This window comes from Xenopus laevis, chromosome 4S, assembly GCF_017654675.1.
Source record: "Xenopus laevis strain J_2021 chromosome 4S, Xenopus_laevis_v10.1, whole genome shotgun sequence".
Classification (NCBI taxonomy): domain Eukaryota; kingdom Metazoa; phylum Chordata; class Amphibia; order Anura; family Pipidae; genus Xenopus; species Xenopus laevis.
The window spans coordinates 64,340,560-64,360,739 of NC_054378.1; the positions used below are offsets into that span (position 1 = coordinate 64,340,560).

General features: G+C 36.5%; 2 protein-coding genes across 7 annotated transcripts in view; both read right to left on the reverse strand.

Annotated features, from left to right (window-relative positions):
• LOC108715519 (interleukin-12 receptor subunit beta-2) overlaps positions 1-12,316 on the reverse strand; it is a 37,387-nt gene extending 25,071 nt beyond the window's left edge. For 3 of the 6 annotated variants that reach the window (XM_041561345.1, XM_041561346.1, XM_041561344.1), the window contains exons 1-7: positions 12,080-12,316; positions 9,170-9,292; positions 7,582-7,845; positions 6,635-6,749; positions 5,984-6,123; positions 2,858-2,994; positions 1,024-1,171 (exon numbers count right to left, since the gene is read on the reverse strand). In XM_041561345.1, the coding sequence (XP_041417279.1) occupies positions 1,024-1,171; positions 2,858-2,994; positions 5,984-6,123; positions 6,635-6,749; positions 7,582-7,845; positions 9,170-9,245 (880 nt within the window). In that variant the 5' untranslated portion in view covers positions 9,246-9,292; positions 12,080-12,316. The remainder of the gene's footprint in view (positions 1-1,023; positions 1,172-2,857; positions 2,995-5,983; positions 6,124-6,634; positions 6,750-7,581; positions 7,846-9,169; positions 9,293-12,079) is intronic. The other 3 variants (XM_041561343.1, XM_041561342.1, XM_041561347.1) reach the window with 2 other exon arrangements.
• Positions 12,317-15,172: 2,856 nt separating this feature from the next.
• LOC108714981 (interleukin-31 receptor subunit alpha) overlaps positions 15,173-20,180 on the reverse strand; it is a 36,570-nt gene continuing 31,562 nt past the window's right edge. Inside the window, exons 14-16 of the mRNA XM_041561348.1 lie at positions 19,194-19,302; positions 17,155-17,245; positions 15,173-16,050 (exon numbers count right to left, since the gene is read on the reverse strand). Coding sequence (XP_041417282.1) covers positions 15,430-16,050; positions 17,155-17,245; positions 19,194-19,302 — 821 coding nt within the window. The 3' untranslated portion in view covers positions 15,173-15,429. The remainder of the gene's footprint in view (positions 16,051-17,154; positions 17,246-19,193; positions 19,303-20,180) is intronic.

Sequence of the window (20,180 nt, forward strand, 5' to 3'; positions counted from 1 at the left end):
CAAATGGCACAATAGTTTGCACGTTCGGCAGGCATAAATTCTTTTACACGCTTTTTCTTCCACCAGAATTTACTTACAAAGATCTGAAGCAGTGTACAATAACAGAGGAAAATCTGGTGTTCTCATGGTGAAAAATAAGACACCTTGATAAATTTGCCATTTATTTTACACGCAATTTTACACAATTTTCCAGTGAATTTCCTTATAAATAGGCCCCTTTATCTTTGAATTGTGGGAGTAAAGCAGTGCAGAAGGAGGGAGAACATGAAAGTTCCATGAAGATCCTGTCCTGTTTGACACTTATCCCAGCAGTGAAAGGCAGCAGCCCTAACCAATTTTAAGTAAATGAAGTAAATGAACCCAATGGGGGTACGTTAGACATTGAAGGGTTATTCGTTATAAGGACCATCTACAAAGAATACCTCAGTGTCCTAAACTTTTTGTAATTTCTTATTCAGTCAGCCATCAAACATATCACCTCGGCAAAGGTAGTACCCCGTGCAACCAATCACCTTTTCCGTTCATTATTTTTTCTCTAGCTGACTTAGCAAATCTAAATGTTGCATGGTTGCTAGTGGGATAATGCTCAGGTGCAAATTTGCCCATAAACCTTAAACTAAGGTAAAATATACTCTTAGACAATCTGTCAGTAAGAAAGTCCAATAATTATTGTAAAATTGTACAATGTAATGTGTTGTAATATGCTCTTTCTGTCCTCAAAATGGAACTTGCTGAGCATAGCGAGAATCGGTGTTACTATTTGAAAATTGAGGTACAATTTCATCTGTGCAAATGTGCCTGGAAAATGGACCATCCTCCCCTCTAAACCTTGGACAAAGCTGGTATATACTGACACCAAAAAACTTTGAGCTGTTATTGTCACAAAGGTGGTGTTGAATTTAAAATATCACAGACAACAATATTTCAGATATTTATGATTTATTTATAAATAATAAATAATAATTAATCAGGAAAACAACTTTTGCAAGGTAATGTATATATCATGTATGTGTATGTACTTACCTCCTTCTGCAGTCTGTATTATGACTGGCTGGCTCCAATTGCTCCATTTTCCTCTATCTATCAGGAATTTACAGGAAACCTGAAACTCATATTTTGTGAACGGCTGCAGATCCTCCAAAGTATAGCTGTTCTTTCTTTTAATTTCAACCTATAGTTACATAAACAAATGTATCTGTGTTTTTAAAAACAAAATGTCCACAGTGGCAGATTAGTGAGATGTGAGGTCCCTAGTCTACACTTTCCACAGGCCTCCCTTCTAGGCTACTCCCTCTCCAAAAAGTTTAGAAATGTATAACAAATAATGAGGGTCATGTGTGTTCCCGAAGACACAAGGGGCCCATGATCTAGCTTTTTTCAATTATTTATATTTTCTTTTATATTTATTTTATCTGCGCTGCTGGACCTGGGTCCGGTCAGGACAGATGCAGGGTCGGTACCTGCTGGGAGAAGATTAGGCTGCCAGACAAGACAAGGTGCATGCGTGGCCTGTGCCTGATGTCTCTAGTTTGGCTCATGCTAGTGGCTGCTTAATCTTCTGCCAGCAGGTACTGTTCACCCATCCAGACTGATTATTTTCTTTAAAGAAAATAAAATAAAAATACAATTGAAAAAGCTAGATGGGCCTCTAATTTCTCTTGGCACCTAGGCTATAGCCTAGAGTAGCCTATGAATTAGGCTGGTACCCTTTTAAAATCAATATTATAATGCCTGTTACAATATTATTCATTAAAATACTCAGACAAATTTTACTTTAAATGGAAACAAACATTTTCCTGTTGTGGCATTTTTTCTATATGCCATAAAAGTGTAAACACATCTCTTCTCAAAAAATTCCTGGGTAGTGTAATAATTAACAAATACAAAAGGGGGGTTGTGGGAGCACCCGCATTGTTAAGTAAAAATATATAGAAGTATAAGGGAAGTGCTACTGGCATATCCAAATGGGTCAGTGCACATTCCCTGGGCCCCTGTCTAAGTAATTCAGTAGATATGCAAATGCATGTGTTAACAAAGACAGGGGTTTTTAGTTACAAAGTTATGATCATAAAGTTGAAAAGCCACCATACCACGTCAAGGTAAACCCCATATGGCGGTCCCTAACTTGTTTACCTACCAGTCATAGTATTGAGGATCGTGTGTCTCTCTGCATAATAGCATTAGTAAAGTAAAAAGTAAAAGTCTGCTGAACCTTGGTTTCTGTCTAGGGCTAAATCCTCCCCCGCTGCCAAATTGCAGCTTTTAAGAGAGAGTGATTGCCCAAACCAACGCCCATTTTTTAGAAAAATGTATAAAAAATAGTGTAATAATTCCCTCATTGTTTCACAACCTATGAGAGCAAGGGAAATTCCAGCAACAGAAATATAGTGATACAATCACCTTAACATCAAAACCATACACTCATAGCAACGTTTATTGATCTGCACAGGATAAAATACACAAATCCTTAACTGTTTTTTAAAATACATTTATTACTCTAAAGGTAGAATGGCCTAGTCACTAGTGCCACAGTTTGTCTCGCTGACTTTCTTAGCAAAGCTAGTATTTGTGTACTTTCTAATAAATATTAATTGCAAAAACTGCACGTGTGTTCTATTATAAATATTATAGATACAAGTCAAAAATATATTTTTAGTCCTGCCAAGAAATGAACTGCATATTCCTACCATAAATTCAATAAGTACTGTACCTTTATTAGTTGCTATAAATGTATATTACTGAAGCAATCAACATTTACTAATAAGTGAAACGGAAACATTATTGTATTTTTTGCATTTTCTGAACAAATGTTTAAGAAGGAAGAAGCGCAGAACCAGTGGAAAGAAATACACGTTACCCGTTGCCACTTTGTGCCATCAGTAGGTCGATATCTTATTTGGAAGTGGGATGAATTTTGACGGTCTTGTACAGTCACAATGCAATTACTTGAAACAATATCACACACGATTGTCTTGTTTGGTGGGTGCGGTGTCACTGAGAAGGGCAAAACAAACATTTCTTAGTTGTTGGCTGCAGCAGTCTGAACCAGAACCCAGAACTGTACATATTTAGGAGTCCACAGCTACTTTTATCCTATTCAGTGACAGCTTATGTCCACAAGCATCTGACTGCACCAAAAAACCTGCAATCAATCTCAATTAGCCATCCCACAATTTCCATTGGCTATACGTGTACACTGTATATATTTAGCTGTCTCCTGTTTGAAGCAAAATACCAGGTTTTGCAAATACTACTGTACTGTGCTTGTCTCAGCAAAAGAAGACAAGGTACATTTGTATAATTCTTACATGTCTCCATAGCTGCACTATTCTGCACTATACCCAGGCCAACTTGTTGCTTTGTATAAGAAATAAACCTTTAGCTGTGTTTAGCTATGACTGTTAACATGTTAATGGTTTGCGGTGCTTGTCATGTAGGAACTTGTTTGCACCATCCCACACATACCTAAATAGTTTACATATATAGTTATTATAATCTGCTTACAAAAGGTGTCCATACACCTTTGGTTGTTGTTACATTTCTTATAGAATTTCATTGTAATTTATACACACATAAACACATTTGTACACAAACATATATATATACTGTACATATGCTGATGTACAAGCCGCTGTTCAGGGATTTTGTGGCCTTCTGCATTGGCACTTTTTAGCAGCCAGCAAATTCATATAAATCCCCCACTGTGGCCTACATTTGCCCCACTCTGTGCAGTTTGCAGGTGCCCATTACAGCACAAACCAAAAAAAAGAAGAAACCATGAAACTGTTACAACCAAGTGATTTTTTTCAAAATAAAAGGACCCTTGTGACACCAGCAGTGGCTGTACTAGCACCTTACAGGAAGCAGGGCTGAGAGTCTATAACTATTAATAATTCAGAAATAGAAAAGTTTGCACCATGGGGAAAATATTTTTCACTGCCATACAATGTAAACATAAGTCTGACCTTTAAGGGCTTTGTTGTCATTAAGCATCTGCTTCTGTGTGCACAGGCATGCCTTATACCCTCCATTATAATGTTGATAAACCAACAGCCTTCAGTGTGCTTTCCAGCAGGGCCGGTCTTAGGCCTATTGGCCCAATAGGGCCCCGCACCTCTGGGGGCCCCGCACCACAGGGCAGCACAGATAATATTTCCCTCAGCACATGATGCTGCCTGGCCTGCCCCCAACTTTGAGAGTCCAGCCCATCCCCAAATCCATAGGTTCAGCCCACCCCCAACTCAGATAAGCCAGCCTATCCCCCAACTCCATAGGTTTAGCCTGCCCCCAACATAGGCCCAGCTTTCCTCCAACCTTGATAGGCCCTGCCTGCCCCCAATCCAACCAAGCCTGCTCCCAAGCTGAATCGGCCCAGCCTGCCCCAAACTAATTGACCCAGTCCACTCTCCTATTTCCTCCCTCTCTCTCTTACCCTGTGTGCCCCTATTATGTGCCCCTATTTCATCCCTCTCACTCTCTTACCTTATCTGCCCCTTTCCTTTCTATTTTGTGCCTGTATGCCCTTATTTTCCTAAATACTTGGTGTGTCAGTAGTCAGCAACACTTTGTCTAGGGGCCCCGCCAACATGGTCCCAATTGGGCCCCACATTTGATAGGATCAGCCCTGCTTTCCAGCAACCAAGTTTTCATTATACAGTTGCCCCATACATACCAGGTGGCCAAACCCTTGTTCATATGGACCTACCACATTTGTTTTTCACATTTGGATAATTAGATAACCTAAAACTGAGGTTCAGTGCACTTGGGAATCCCATACCATTATTCCCCATTCACTCAGCTGAGCAGGTTCTGATTATTATCCATTTAGTTTTTACAGAGACTGGCAATCAACTGGGGAGTAACATGTGACATTTCCTGGTACATAAAGGGAAATCTGTACACTTTGATGTCTCCTGTTTCCTATAATGTGGTTAGGGGTATATGAAACATTACTCATTTCTTCAGTAATGAAATACTTATGTTGTGTTTCACAATGAAATTCATCATTCAGGTCTAATACAGCACAGGAAACAATGACAGTTCTAACCATTCTGCATGTTCTCCTGCCTTGTTCCTGTCTCAGACCACAGAATGACCAGAAGCTGAGAAACACTATGGTATCTGTATCGCTTTTGTTTTTAATGCTTTATTTTAGCAGCCCAGTAAAGCTGAATAAATTGCACCTTATATATTTGTATGTGTCTGATGTCTTGAAGGTCCTCTGTATACTACAGTGTTTCCATAATGGTGCTAAGAACCGATAAATACCTATGCTGGCACCGTTTCTGTATATAGATTCTGTGAGCAAATAAAGCTGGATATTCCTAGTACAGCTCCAGCATACCAAGAGAAAGTCATATCTGCAACATTTCAATTGGCTATTCCTGCAATAAGAGGTCTCCTTGCTGGCTTCTAGCAAGTGATTTGTAGAAATACTGGGAACTGTGGGAGGTGGCAAGATTGTGGCCATCCAGCTTGACAATAATGGAAGTTTAAGCAAGGGTCGATTTATTACATATTGAACTGAAGAAACTGGTAGCTTTCCCAGCTGTTCAATATTTTCTCATTTATCAAAACCAGGTGCATTTATCAAACAAACCTGATACCTTTTAAATAAGTCAGAATATGTCAGACTGCTTTGAGCAGCCCAACACTACTCTGTTTTATGGAGCAATAAGAGAAGCAGCATCGAGTAATTACACCTTTAAATTGTTAAATACTACAGTGTCGCTACACCAATTGCTACCTATAATTACTGCTTGATAAAATATATGGACATTTAATAATATTAATAATAATAATTCACAGTAAAGCACATTAGCAAAAACAAAGCCACAGCAAAACAATTATATATTTGTATCTTAAAAAAAACAAATCTCGGTTTACTGGCCCTTTAAGCAGTTAAAGCTAACAATCGTTCTTCTTTAGTAAAGCCCTATTTAACTGGTTTAAAATTGTTTTACTCATTCTGCCCCTTGTATACCTGCATCAAAGAAGGTAAATGCATAAGGATGTGAGGAGTTACTTCCAAGCCCATTAGATGCAGTAACCACAGCGATATATTCACCACCATGCCTCACACTGTCAACAGTCACATTACGTTCTCCTCTCCGTTGCCATAACCTGAAAAGAATGATAATGCTTTTCAAAAAGTTGTGTGTGTTTCAATCTTGAGGTCACCAGCGCAGAGACAAATTTGCCTATAGTATGTGTACAATATAAAAGCAGGAATCACACATAAGAGCTGATTTAGACTGGGCATATTTCTAACACTCGGGATATGGAGTATTACCAAAACCGTAATTTTCTATGCAGATGCTATATTGTTCTATGCAGCAGCTGGCCACAATCAAGCATTAGAAGTATTAGAAAATAACCAAATTTTTTTCCCTGAGGAAGATCACTATGATAAAATCAAAATGGCTTGTCTATTAAAATCAGTAACTGAGTGCAGTATTTTTTTGTAGCATCTAAATTTAAAATGACCATTTGGGTAACAGCATTAACATCATTTTGCACTTTATTTAATGGAGTGTAAATATATTTTGTTTATTATTCATCCCACACAACAGATGCAATTGTCTGTGTGCACAATTGGCATTAAATTATATTTGTGTGAATAATGGCACTCAACTGAAGTGTGTAATTGGTCTGGATGAAAGTTTCCCTTCCTTCTTTCCATAAGCAATAAATCCTTCCTAATTCACCTTCCTGTTCACAGTTCAAAATTGTTGGTTGATCTGGAGGTACTGGAGATAAAAGACAACAAGTAAGTGTCAGATTCTATGCAACAACTCAGACTTTGCCTCTATTACTTCTCTCACATTATTGTAGTCCAGTCTTGTTTGAAAAAGAAAAATCTTACTTCACTTGGCAACATTTCCTCCTCCTTCCTATTGAGAGCATTGACCCGGGCCATATTCCTTCACAGGCACCCAAGGGGCAGTACCTATTGCAGCAGCTTTAAAGAGGCCAACCCGTGGGTGCCTAATAGTAATAGCATGGGTTGACCCAAAACATGCAGGACTTGCATGTCGGGTTGAAATCTGGGCAGTCATTGCAAGTTAGGCTTATGCACAGATTGAGTTTTCCTGACCCCCACATTACTAGTGCCTTACACTCTTTTCCATGAGCTGCACATGTACAGACTGTCCTGTGCCTGCACTGATCTGATTTGGTGCCTAGGAGCGTTCTGGTCCTAAATACAGCCCTGTGTTGACCTTTTTTTTTCTTCATCTTATTGAATACCAAAATCCTGAACTGATATTTTCCATTCTGATGTTTCTCTTTCAAGCATTAAAACCAACATTGTTTTATGCTAAAGTATATATAACATGTGCATAAGTACATAAAGGACAAGGAAATGCTGTGTACAGAAGAGTGAGTATGTGAGTGAGAAGCTGTGCAGATTGTGTGCAAAATTGGTACATACTTGAATATCTTTTTCAGTACATATATATCCATAATAACATTTTGAGTTATTCCCTGGGACCAAGGAAAGCAGTGCCCATGGAAATAGTTAGAGGCCGCTTCTAACAAAGCATCTAAGGTACAGGTGATTACTTTATCAAAGATACCTACCTCCAGCCTCCACATATATTCCATTCACAATTTTCTTATCTGCGAGGCACATATATGTTGCCTGCCGAGGAGACAGCTCGTTGTCATGCACAGTGATGGTGTTAGTATTGAAGAGCTGCCTTATAAAGAAACTGTGGGTGCTGTTCTTTTTCTCAATCTTGAGGCTTCTGGCAATCCATGAGAGAGAGCAGGTAATATTGACAGAGGATGCCAGAGGCAGGAGAACCCCAGGACTGGCAGTTACTATTCCCAAATAACTTAACGCTAGAAAAAGAAAAAGAAAGATTTGTTTACGGTAAGTGGAAATATGTGATTCTATATACTTTAATAGCCAGTACTTTTTCTTTATTGAAATTTTTTTCTCCCTATAAAGGATGGAGTGGCCGACTGGACCTTTCACTTAGTTACTCTTAGTATTAAGGGAACACGTTTTTTTGCATAATTTCAGTGCACATAATATTTATAAATAATTAGAAATTGGTATAAAATTTTTATTTTATACTAATTGCAATTATGGTACAGGCATGTCATCTTTAATCCAGACAGCTCTTATCCTGAAAGCTCCAAATTACAGGATGGCCATCTCCCATAGACTCCATTATAAGCAAATAATTCAGATTTTTAAAAATGATTTCCTTTTACTCTGTAATAATAAAATAGTATCTTGTACTACATTGTATCTAAGATATCATAATCCCTTATTAGAGGCAAAACAGCCCTATTAGGTTTATTTAATGTTTAATGTTTATTTTTTAGTAGACTTGGGGGTTATTTTTTAAAATACAATATTTTCTCACTATTTTCTGAAATCCAATCAGACCAAATCTGCATGGACTTCCCCAACCTATTTATCAATACATTTTCACAACAATTTCTTGTGCGGGAAAAGACTTGATAAAATTGTGAAAAAATCTGAATTGTACAATTTTTTTGGAACTGTCACTGAAAACTGCAACTTTTTTGGATTTGACGCCCGAAACCTGTGACTTTTTCGGATTTGACATGCAAAATCACAAATCTTCATATTACTGAACGAATCCCAGCGCAGATCAGGATATCTTCAAAATGTCAATGAGACATCTGCCATTGAATTCTACATGAACTCGGCAAGTCTAAGTTGGAGTACTATTTTATTCGGACTTTTAATACCATCAGGGTTTAATAAATCTTGAAAAAAATATGTATATTTTCCCCTTTAAAAGTCTGACCAGAAAAGTATCAGACTTTAATAAATAACCCCCTTAAAGTATGGTGATCCAAATAACAGAAAGATCCCTTTTCCGGAAAGCCCCGGTCCAGTGTATTCTGGGTAACAGGTCCCATACCTGTACTCTGTTTATCTGATTTTTTTAGCATGACACAGGCCCAGCCTCTTTTCAGTTGAAGCTGCAGCTTGTGTTTGTGTTTTAAAGTACATTGGACAGTGTATTTACAAGTTGTATTTTCTTCACATGCTACAATAAACAAGCAAAGCGCCATAATTGACTGTTTTCTCTTGTTTTTCAAAAACACACTGCATACTTTACTCGACCATTTCATTACACTATGTTCCGCTGTTCTTAAATCAGCTAAAAGTATTTAAACCTACCTGGACCTGTTTTCATCAAAAACCACAAAAATGTGACGTTAAAGATAATCCATTTTTTTTGAAGCCCTCTCTCCATTAGCAGACCATTTTGATTTTAAAAATGGAGAACATTCACCAGTGATCCTGAAATGTGAGAAAAAAAAGAACCTTTTTGTCAAGGTAAATCTGAGCAATGTACGTATTTCAATCAACCCTGTGAATTAGTGTGGGGGCCTCCCCTTTAATTGTGTGATGAGATGGGAATTTCCATGTTGTAACCTGAGATTCATTCACTTCTGGGAAGTTCATAGTTATAGGTAAAATTTATTGGAATAGAAATAATTAGTATATATATATAATTAGTAGTTTATACTAAAGACAAATTCTTCAATATCCAGTAGGAACCATTGTGAAGCCTGTGAAGGCTTGAGCACACACTTCGAAAAAACTTTTACCTGGGTGCAAGACAGAACGACTTATATGGTAATAGAATGCTGATGCACACCAGGATTTTTCTTTTAAAATTTACTTTCTTTATTTAATCGATTAAATAAAGAAAGTAAATTTTAAAAGAAAAATCCTGGTGTGCATCAGCATTCTATTACTATATATATATATATATATATATATACACACCAATAGTTTGCAGACCAGCACTCCCTTTAGTGAAAAAATATAATTTTTATTGTTGCATAGTATCAATATCCCATATATATATATATATATATATATATATATGTGTATATATATATATATATATATATATATATATATATATATATATATATATATATATATATATTTCCTTTAAACAGGCTGAATATTAGCAGATTTTTATTATATCTTTAATGTGTCCAACAAGAACACTTAGTTCTATTCAATACAAAGCTGAGGTATGGAGGCAGACATATTGAGAAAAACATTAAAGACAGGGGTGCTGCAGCAGTCCACAGGTTACCAGGGCTGGCAAAAAATGCTCCTGGTAACTTAAAGCGCAATTGCAGTCGCTACACTAGCCATGCCACTCATTCTCATGCTCATGCCAGCAAAGACCCCTGAAACGCCCCTGATTATAGATAGATAGATAGATAGATACATAGATACATAGATACGTACATAGATGATAACAAGAGAGATGAGATAGATGATAAATATTTAGATTAGAGATAAATAGAATAATAAACATAGATGGATACATACATACATACATACATACATAGATGATAGCCACAATATTGAATATATATGAATGAGTTTATATAAAATAGTATTTATTACCAGTTTAAATGTATTATTAAATATACTTATGGCCAATTAAGTACTATCAGGAATAAATTATTTTCCCATTAAGATCATTTTTTCTTAATAAATTCACTAAAAATACATTTATAAGTATCATTCTTCCTCAGTGCAATCACTAATTTCCATTGATTATGTTTAAAAACTGACTATACACATCTTTTACTAAACAATTTCTTTCTTTTTTCACATAATGCCACTCTCTGGGTGGCGATAAAAATTGTTGACAATTTTGTCTATACAGTAGAATCCCCATTTTACGTTTTTCAGGGGTCCAGAAAAAAAATGGTGTAAAATCCAGGAAAATGTAAAATCAGGAAAATGTATTATGCATTATATATAGGTGGGACCACAAAACAACAATATAAAATAAGGGAAAACTTAAAATCAGGGGATGTAAAATGGGGGTTCTACTGTATTTGGCGACAATTCTGGCGATAATCTTTAGTAAACCATGCGAGGCAAGATACGTATCATGAATGCCGATAATAGGCAGTAATATATATGTTCGCCAGTATATTTGCAAAGACAGAAGTGCTCACACTTTTGTAAACTTGTTCTGTTTTTTTCTGGCGCAGGCTATTATCTCTGCTTATCGCACCTTAGTAAACTGACACTATAGAATGATAAATATTCGGCCAGATAGAATAGATAGAATAATAGAAAATGATATAAATATAGATGGATAATAGATTGATAGATAGCTGATATATACCGAGAGAGAGATGATTTTTAGACAGAATAATATAGATAGACGGATAGATGGTAGATAGATGACAAATAGATGATAGATAGATGATAGATAGATGATAGATAGATGATAGATAGATAGATAGATAGATAGATAGATAGATAGATGATAGATAGATAGATGATAGATAGATAGATAGATAGATGATAGATAGATAGATAGATAGATAGATAGATAGATAGATAGATAGATAGATAGATGATAGATAGATAGATAGATGATAGATAGATGATAGATGATAGATAGATGATAGATAGATGATAGATAAATAGATAGGCGATATACCAAGAGATGAAATATATAGATTACAGATATTTAGACAGATAGAACTATAACTAGATAGATAATAGATATATAAATGATATATAGAGGTGACAGTCTATAGATGACAAATATTAAGACAGAGTGATTACTATATAAGGGATGAGAGGTGAGATAGATGATAACTATTTAGATTCGTAGAAGGATAGATGATAGATATTTAGACAGAATATACAGAATAATAATAGATAGATAACAATAGATGGCAAATAGATGACAGATAGATGATATATAGATGACAGATATTTAGACAGAACGATAACTAGATGAGAGATGACAGTTGAGATAGATGATAAAGATTTAGTCATAGAATGATAGGTGAAAGATATTTAGACAGGTAGAATAGATAGAATAATACATATAAATTGATAGAAAGATAGATATAAAGATAGATGATAGATTTAGATAAAGTAAAAAAACGTAGATAGATGATAGATGTAGAGAGATGATAGATGTAGATCACAGATATTTAGACAGATATAATCCTAACTAGGTAGACAGATGATAGATAGATAGTTAAATAGCTAGATAAAAAGATAGATAAATAACAGCTTACTCACCCTGAACAGTAGCATTTAGCTACCCATCCGCTGTCTCCAAAGCACCGCTTTCCCTGTACAGACACTTGCCCCTGGCTACCTGGATCTAAGCACTGCCTGACGGGACTGTGGTGCAGTCACACTGAGTGCTTTATGTGCTTTATGTGCTGATAAAGCCAGAGCCATGTGTAATGGTGAGATGTGCAGCAGCAGAATGAGCACATGTGTAATCCCTCCTCCTCCCAGTGCCGGGGAAAATACTCGTCTTTATGAATGATTCCGTTCATTACTTCATTACTTCATTTCTTCTCCTTCTGCTGTATTGTCACTGGGAGGAAATCATCTCATCATGATATACCTTTCAAAGGCAAATATACAGTATGCCTGTGTACTGCTGAGACATGATTATTGTAGCGACCAGCCTAGTAGTTTGGGTATCAGAGAGCAACTCACCAAAATGTTTATATCCCCAGTTATTTATTTGACTTGTTTTGCTTCACTCTTTTACTTCATGGGTTGTACTCTCAATTTTAGCTTTTAGCAGATTTATATTTCTGTCGCTTTTTATATCCATTATATTCTTTTCATTCTCATCTGCCCCTATCTCCTTTCCCCTATTTAGGCTTCTGATTACCTCAACTATTTCATTCACTCCATTAAAGGAGAATTAAACCCCAAAACAAAATTTTGTCTCATGAAATTCTATGCGACCTTTCACTATGCATTAACTACAGAATTGCTGTGTTTCTAAAGTAATATGTAAATATAACTGGTATTGAAAGCTGTCTCTGTCTGTCCTTTGCTATTCTCTGCCTTGGTGGTTCTGACTTTTAGGACAATGTAACAGAAACTAGCTGATTAACAGGCCTGTGAAGAAGTATATGGATGACTTCTGCTATTTTGTTTCAATAGACAGAACCAACAGTTCAGCAAGGGGCAGCTACTGCTTCCAACAGTAAATGCATTTGCAAATAACTTTTTAAGATTAAAACATTTTGATGAGTGAATATTAGAAAGTTTCTTATATTACAATTGTGCTAATTGACAGGTTTTCAGAACTGTCCCTGAATAATGGAATGATAATTTGAAGACATTATATCTCATCTCTTTTTGCCCTCCTTCTCCTCCAAAATACCAATGAGTAAACTGTGTTATACTTTCTTCTTGCAGCCTTATATTGCACCAGATATAAAAGCTAAACAGAAAAAATAATAAAATGATGACCAATTGAAATGTTTTGTTTCTATGTTAAATTCAGGGTTGGACTGGACATTAGGGACCCACCAGTAACAAACCTCTGCCCCCCCCCCCCGCATGTATGAATATGGCGTGCATGCTTGTGCTCCATTGTGCGGCGCTGCAAATTGTTTTTTTGGGGGGAGGCAGATCAGTGGAGGGGGTTTGGGCCCCACCTGGTCCGACCCTGGTCAAATTGACACCTTTAATGAATGATCGATAATAGCTGGTGAAACCCAGAAAACATTAAATGCCTCGAGAGTCCCAGGAACAGGCCAGTCCAGAACTACAGACACTTCTGCAGGATCCATTTCAAAGCCTTCCTGAGGAATAAAGAAGCCAGTAAATGAAATCTAGCGCTGATGAAAACAATACTAGGTATAAAGAGGATTCCCCTCAGAGACTAGAGGACAAGCTAACAAATGTACTTCTCTTTGGAGGAGGTGTAAGTCAGAATGTCATTTAAGTAGACAATTAAAGAAGAATGATGTGGGCAATGGAGGGCATCATTAATCTTGGAAGATGATTGGAGCATTACAAAGTCCAGTATATTCATAATAACTGTTAAAAGTGATGAAAGTTGTCTTCCGCTCATCTCAGATGCTAAGATTTTGCAGGCCTCTCAGAAAATAACTTTGGAAAATATTTGATCCCCTTTAAGATGACGGAAGAGCTCAGGAATGAGGGAAAGGGGGTAGCAGTTTTTTATTGTTTTTGTTAGACCATGATATTGTTTTCCGCTATTTTATAATGTATATCTAAGTATCGTAAGCACAATTGATACAAATAAATGCTTATTTTCTGTTTTTGTATTGTGCATTTCCTTGTAGTTGAATGCATTCAAGAACATGTATAGATTCCGGGAGGGCACAATGCAGTGAGTTTTGGTTGTTGTTTGTTTCTACACCTACATGGTAGGTGTTTCACTTCCTTCCTGCATTGCAAAAATGTCACTAATTTTAGCACATCTGTCACGTAAACGCATAAAGATTTCTGTTTCTATACAAAATGTCCTAACCACAGATGTAATTTTGTTACCTATTCAATTTTGGTTCCCAGTTCCTTTAAATGCACTCATTTCCAGTAATATTACACTGCTCAAGTATCATTAAAAATATATCTATCAGCAAAAAAAATAAATAAAAAAAAAATATAAATATATATATATTTTTATAGAGCAGAAAGAGGCACAGGTCAACGGCTAACGTTTCAGCTAGCACTCTAGCCCTGCTCACTTTGAGAAAGGCTAGAGTGGTAGCCGAAACGTTCGCTGTTGTTTGACTAATAAACGCCGTTACCTTCTTCGTAAGACCTGTGCGTGCGAGCCTCTTTCTTCTCTACATTTACCCTTTTGGACTTTTTGTACCCGGGCAACGTATACTGTTATACAAGCTGTGCTGGCTTCCAGCGATCTATATATATATATATATATATATATATGAACAAACAACTTTTTCGAGAGTGCCAGCTTTGCGTTGGTCTATATGCAGATATCTCAAACAGTTGCAACTTTGCAGAAATATTCCCAGTATGGGCTATATGAGCAATTACTACAACAGCAATTAAACAAAATACGTAGAAAAACCTTTCTATATTGTAAAAGTGAAGATTCTAACTGCAGCAGCCAAAAGCTGATCCTTATTTTAGAACTCAGTGAAGTCCTATTGTAAGCATGCTGTAGTTATTTATGAGTACATGGGGAACAGTTAAATGGCGGTACACCATAAAAATGACATTTTAATGACAGTTATATCCTGAGATCATTTGCCTTCGTTTTTATTTTATGTTGCTTTTCAACTATTTGCTCTTCTGATTGTTTCGAACCTAAAAAATGCAATGTGATTGCTGGGGATAAACACAATTAATTGCATCATTATATGCAAACACTAGTGCAGCTTGTTTAAACAATAAAGTATTTTATTTAATCCAGTGCAACCATATCATTATATGATGGTCACCAAACACATATGTATGCTAATTACATATAGAAACCCAAGTTATTTTAGTGCTTAAGAAAACTTCCCATCCCATCAGTAGTTTATTTCAACATACACAAAGCCAATTTTCTTCATTTCCTATCTTAGAGTTAAGTGAACTTTACAAGCTGTATAATGCAGACAGTTGCATTAAATACACTATGTTTTTCTTTCAAACACCTGTGGAAAATAAGTCTTTGTGACTAAAAAATCGGCATCTGTAGTAGTAGGTAAGCAGCATGTTACTTCATCTCTAGGAAAGTTAAGTCCTTCCATTATATTCCCAGATTGTAGTTGTTTTTCTATGTTTTCCAAAGAAGCACTGGGAAAGGGCTCCAAGAGCTGTACCTCAACAATATTGTTATTTATAAGAGTTTGTGTATCTGGAAAAACAATCGGTGCCTTGTCTGTGACACATTTCTCAACAACTGAATTGCTACATGTAGAAATGTTGTTCCTTGCAGTCTCTGAATTCAATGCAGCTAGCTGAATATTTAGCATATGTGCAGGGCTGTAGTAGGAATCTCTTCTGAGAATGTTTCTTCTTACAGTTTGTGGCATGTATCCCAACATTTGCTCAGGAACTTGATTATTAATAACCACAGGCTCTAAAAAGGATTTGTCTAGAGTGATGGCCTCATTAATCTTCCCCACACTGCCATATTGCACAGATGTGTCAGGGTTACTAAAAGATTCTTCTTGTAATAGCTCTTCCACTTCAGTAATATCAGGGTCATAGTAAGGATTGATGATGCATGGCTCAGAGACGCCTACTGATCCCTAAAACAAAAGAAATAAATAACAAAAGTATAAAGTGAGATAAGCAAGGCTTCAGTCTACATTAAGCTTCACAGAAGAAGAAAAATATGATCCTCAAGCATATCATCTCACTAAATAATCATCTTTTCTAAATAAAGATCAATGTAATATAAAGAGCAATGTTTCCCCAGGTCTTCTAATCCATAGCAGCCAATCAGGTGTTTATGTTCAAACAGATGACCTGTAAATGCTCCCTGCTGAGTGGTTGTTTGGATTATTTGCACCTTTTATTACATCATCCCATTAGAGTCTGGTTCACATGGAGATAAATATTAAGCATTGGAGAACTGGGAAATTTACATTCTGATTGACATGAAGAGGAGTGTAGGTTATATGTGGCATTGAATGAAAAAATGTTATGGGTCAAGGTAAAAGCATGGGTATCAAAGGTGTGTGAAGTGCCGATTGATGGTTAAGATTACAGGGGTTATATAATAAAAGGTTCAACTAGTTGACTAGTCAGCTCTAGCATCTGATAGAGCATTGACTAGTCACCTGGACAAGCTTTGTGCTTATTGGGGAAAGAAGATCAGGAAAAAAAGCACAGCAGTTTTGAAGGACAGGTTTGGCGAGAAATAGATCATCAGGGCAAAGCTAGAAAAAGGGTTGTGATAAGGCTTATATGGTGCAAGGGAATTGTTAAGATATATATAGAGAAAGTGTATAGCACAGGTAAGAACAGTATAGGGCGTGTGCTTATGAAATACGTGTAAATTATAGTCAACAGTGTGCAGTTCCTTTGTTCTGCTCATTTGCATTTCTAAAAACTGCCACATTGTTTGTCCTGGAAGCTACATACCTATGAATGGAGCACGAGAATCCATTGATGAAAAAAAAAAGTCTAAAACTGATATAACTGGTTCCGAATATAGGAATTTAGAGAAACATTTTCAAATGTTTGGGTTCTTGATAAACAGAGAAAAGTGACTGTGAGGTAAAGTCCTGGCCTCCAGAACTAGAAATGAGGTACAGAATTTCAGTTTTCAACATTAAATTGACCCTTGCATTTGCCTTATGCTCATAATAATGCTAATACACTGTAATACATTTTTGCACAAACATTACCTGTAAACACTTTATTGCTGTGCTCTTTTCAACATGAGGACATTTTTCGTGAAGAAAATTTGGAGTTAAGGGTACTACAAATGCTTTTAGTCTAAATAAAAATGGAAAAAAAGGTCAGGGCAGGTTGGAAATATGAGATCAACATGTTAAGCAATACAGCAGTAACTACTGTATGTTCAGTAAGTAGTTGGACAGTTTGCCTAGTAACAAATAAGGTCTCATCAACTTAGGGGCCCATTTACTAAATGTGAATTTGAAGTGAATTTTCGAATTAAAAAACTTAGAATTTCGAAGTAATTTTTGGGTACTTCGACCATTGAAAAGGCCAAAATTCGATTAGAATTGAAAAAACTTTGAATATTTGACCATATGAAAATCGAAGTACTGTCTCTTTAAAAAACTTTGACTTTGCCACTTCGCCACCTTAAACCTGCCAAATTGCTATGTTAGCCTATGGGGACCTCCTAGAACCTATAGCCAGTTTTTTGATAAGTTTTCAGAAGTCAAATCGATTAAATAGTTAGAATCGAACGATTCGAAAACGGCTAAATTCCATTTAAAAAAACCTTCGACTATTAAATTTCTACAATTTGATGGTCGAATTTCAAAGTTTTACCACTTCGAAATTCGACCCTTAGTAAATTCGACCCTTAGTCAGTGGCGGAACTACCGGGGGAGCAGGGGGTGCGAGCGGGCCAGGGCCCCCCGGCAGCGCCATGAGCCACTAAAATCCCTGCAATTCGTGCCGTACGGAGGGGGGCGGGGGCCCGGCTGCGCGTCACGCACCAGGGCCCGCCCCCCTCTAGTTACGGTACTGCCCTTAGTAAATGTGCCCCTTAGTGTATGTTTTTGCAGGGATGCACCAAATATAATTTTTTTTAATTTGGCTGCATCTTGGACTAAATCTGAACCCTAATTTGAATATAAAAATTAGTAAAATCATAATAAATAAATTGCACGTGATCTAGGGGTTTTTGGGTTCTAATTCAGTTTGGCCAAGCATTTAGAATTGGCCCAAAAAAATCCTTGGCTTCAAACTGGTTGGGCATTACTGTATTCATGAGTTCCATGACCACTGTAAAAGCACTGGGTTTTCAGCCTTGCACTTTTTTTTAAACATGGAAATCCTCTGTGACTTATAATCTCCTTATATTTTACAATAGGGGGGTATATTAGCACAAAGGCCACATATTATTTATATCAACGTTTTGCTTAACCTTTCTCAAGATGCATTACCATACAAAATCATTAGTTCTGATCCCTACGGAAACTTATTATAGGTGGTTCTGGGCACAAGCTTCCCAGATGTTCATCAGCTTTTATAATCTTCCAATTAGCCTGGATGGCCTGACCTATCATTAAAACAAGTAGAGGAAATCAAAGGGCATTTCTCACATTTTGTAGTCTGTTGTGATTCTACTTTTTTGTAGCCAAACTGTTACCAACTAAAACTGCGTGTAACCACTGAATCTTTGTACACTTCAACTTCATTTAAGCTTTAAGAGACCCGCGTGTTCAGATGGTGAAAGAGAGGACTAGATCTATATACATGCATATATAAAACCAGATGTGATATTGCCTCTGCTGCAAAATGTGTGTGTTTGTAGTTGTGTTCACTGTAAAGTTACCATTTGACTTGTAGCTTTAGTGACACGTTTACTAAATCCAGCTCGAGAGGCTGCACTAATAGCAATTTAATTTAAATGAAATCAGTGTAGCCCTGCAGCATGCATTTTTTAGACATGTTCCTAAATTTTCAGTTCATCTGGTTGACTGCATTTAGAAATAAAATTAAATAAGTTGTGTGGTTAGAACACTGAGCCTTGAACAGTACTACTTCCCATACCCTTTCCTGTTTACCCTCTGAGCCACTACTACTGCTATTCAGAAAAGTCGTTATTAGGTAGCCTATAGAATTGAATAATGGAAACATATAAACAACAGTTAAAGAGAAGGCGGGTGCTTCCTGAGTAGGGAAATTATAGGCTGATCTCAGAAGTTCCCAAGTAGGTGTAAAAGTATAGTTCATTAATACATACCTAGATTGTACTGACTTTTTGCACAGTAAAGTCAAAGTTAAAGCTGACAAGATTATAACACCAAAACTTATTCCCAGTAAGAGCGTAGTATAACTGTACAGACTTGTATCTGGAATATAAAAAGTTTACACTTGTGAGGTGACCTTCAAGGCTGAAATTATCAATATATGCTCCAGCTCAGTTTTTTATAAGCCTTAAAAAATTCAGAGTATTAATTTTTTCTACAGCTAGGAAAATGATTTTAACAGAGACCATTTATTACAGTTTTGTTACTAATGCCTTATTTTTTCATTTTCACCTTGGATGTGTGAAGATGATGACACCTGACAGGCTTTGATCCTAATAGTTACATAGTTACATAGTTAAATCGGGTTGAAAAAAGACAATGTCCATCAAGTTCAACCCCTCCAAATAAAACCCAGCATCCATACATACACCCCTCCATACCGTCCCAAAAAGCATTATTAATAACATGTTACTAATAAATTACTTTAACTGACCATGCTGTTTTTGCATATTTCTTAGGACTCTTCCCTTATGAGCATTTTGGGCTGTGCTCCCCTGCATTCCAGTAAAATTTGCAGCATAGGCCCAGGTGCAGCCGATTCTCCTTAAATGGGCTGCCCTTGTGTCGATGCATGTAAGTGCCAAACAAAGGTGGAACACAGCATGTTGCGCTCATGAGGGAGAGCCCATATAAACCCAAAAGTATCCATCATAATGGTTTAACTTGCTGTTATTTTTTATTATCTCCTTTTTGATCATTGATATTTCTCTGTTGGATGGATATAATGAAGATAATTGAATCTCATGCTTTTAAGGTGAAAAGTCAGCACCAGGTTTCCATTAATCATGTCTTCATATCTTTTCTTTTAAAACCGAGAAGAAATTAAACTGAAGGTAATGGTGTACATCAAATGTACATTAGCCTATAATTGTTTTTCTTATAAAACAAAAGTTAAAACTCGAGATCAAATATTTCCATTC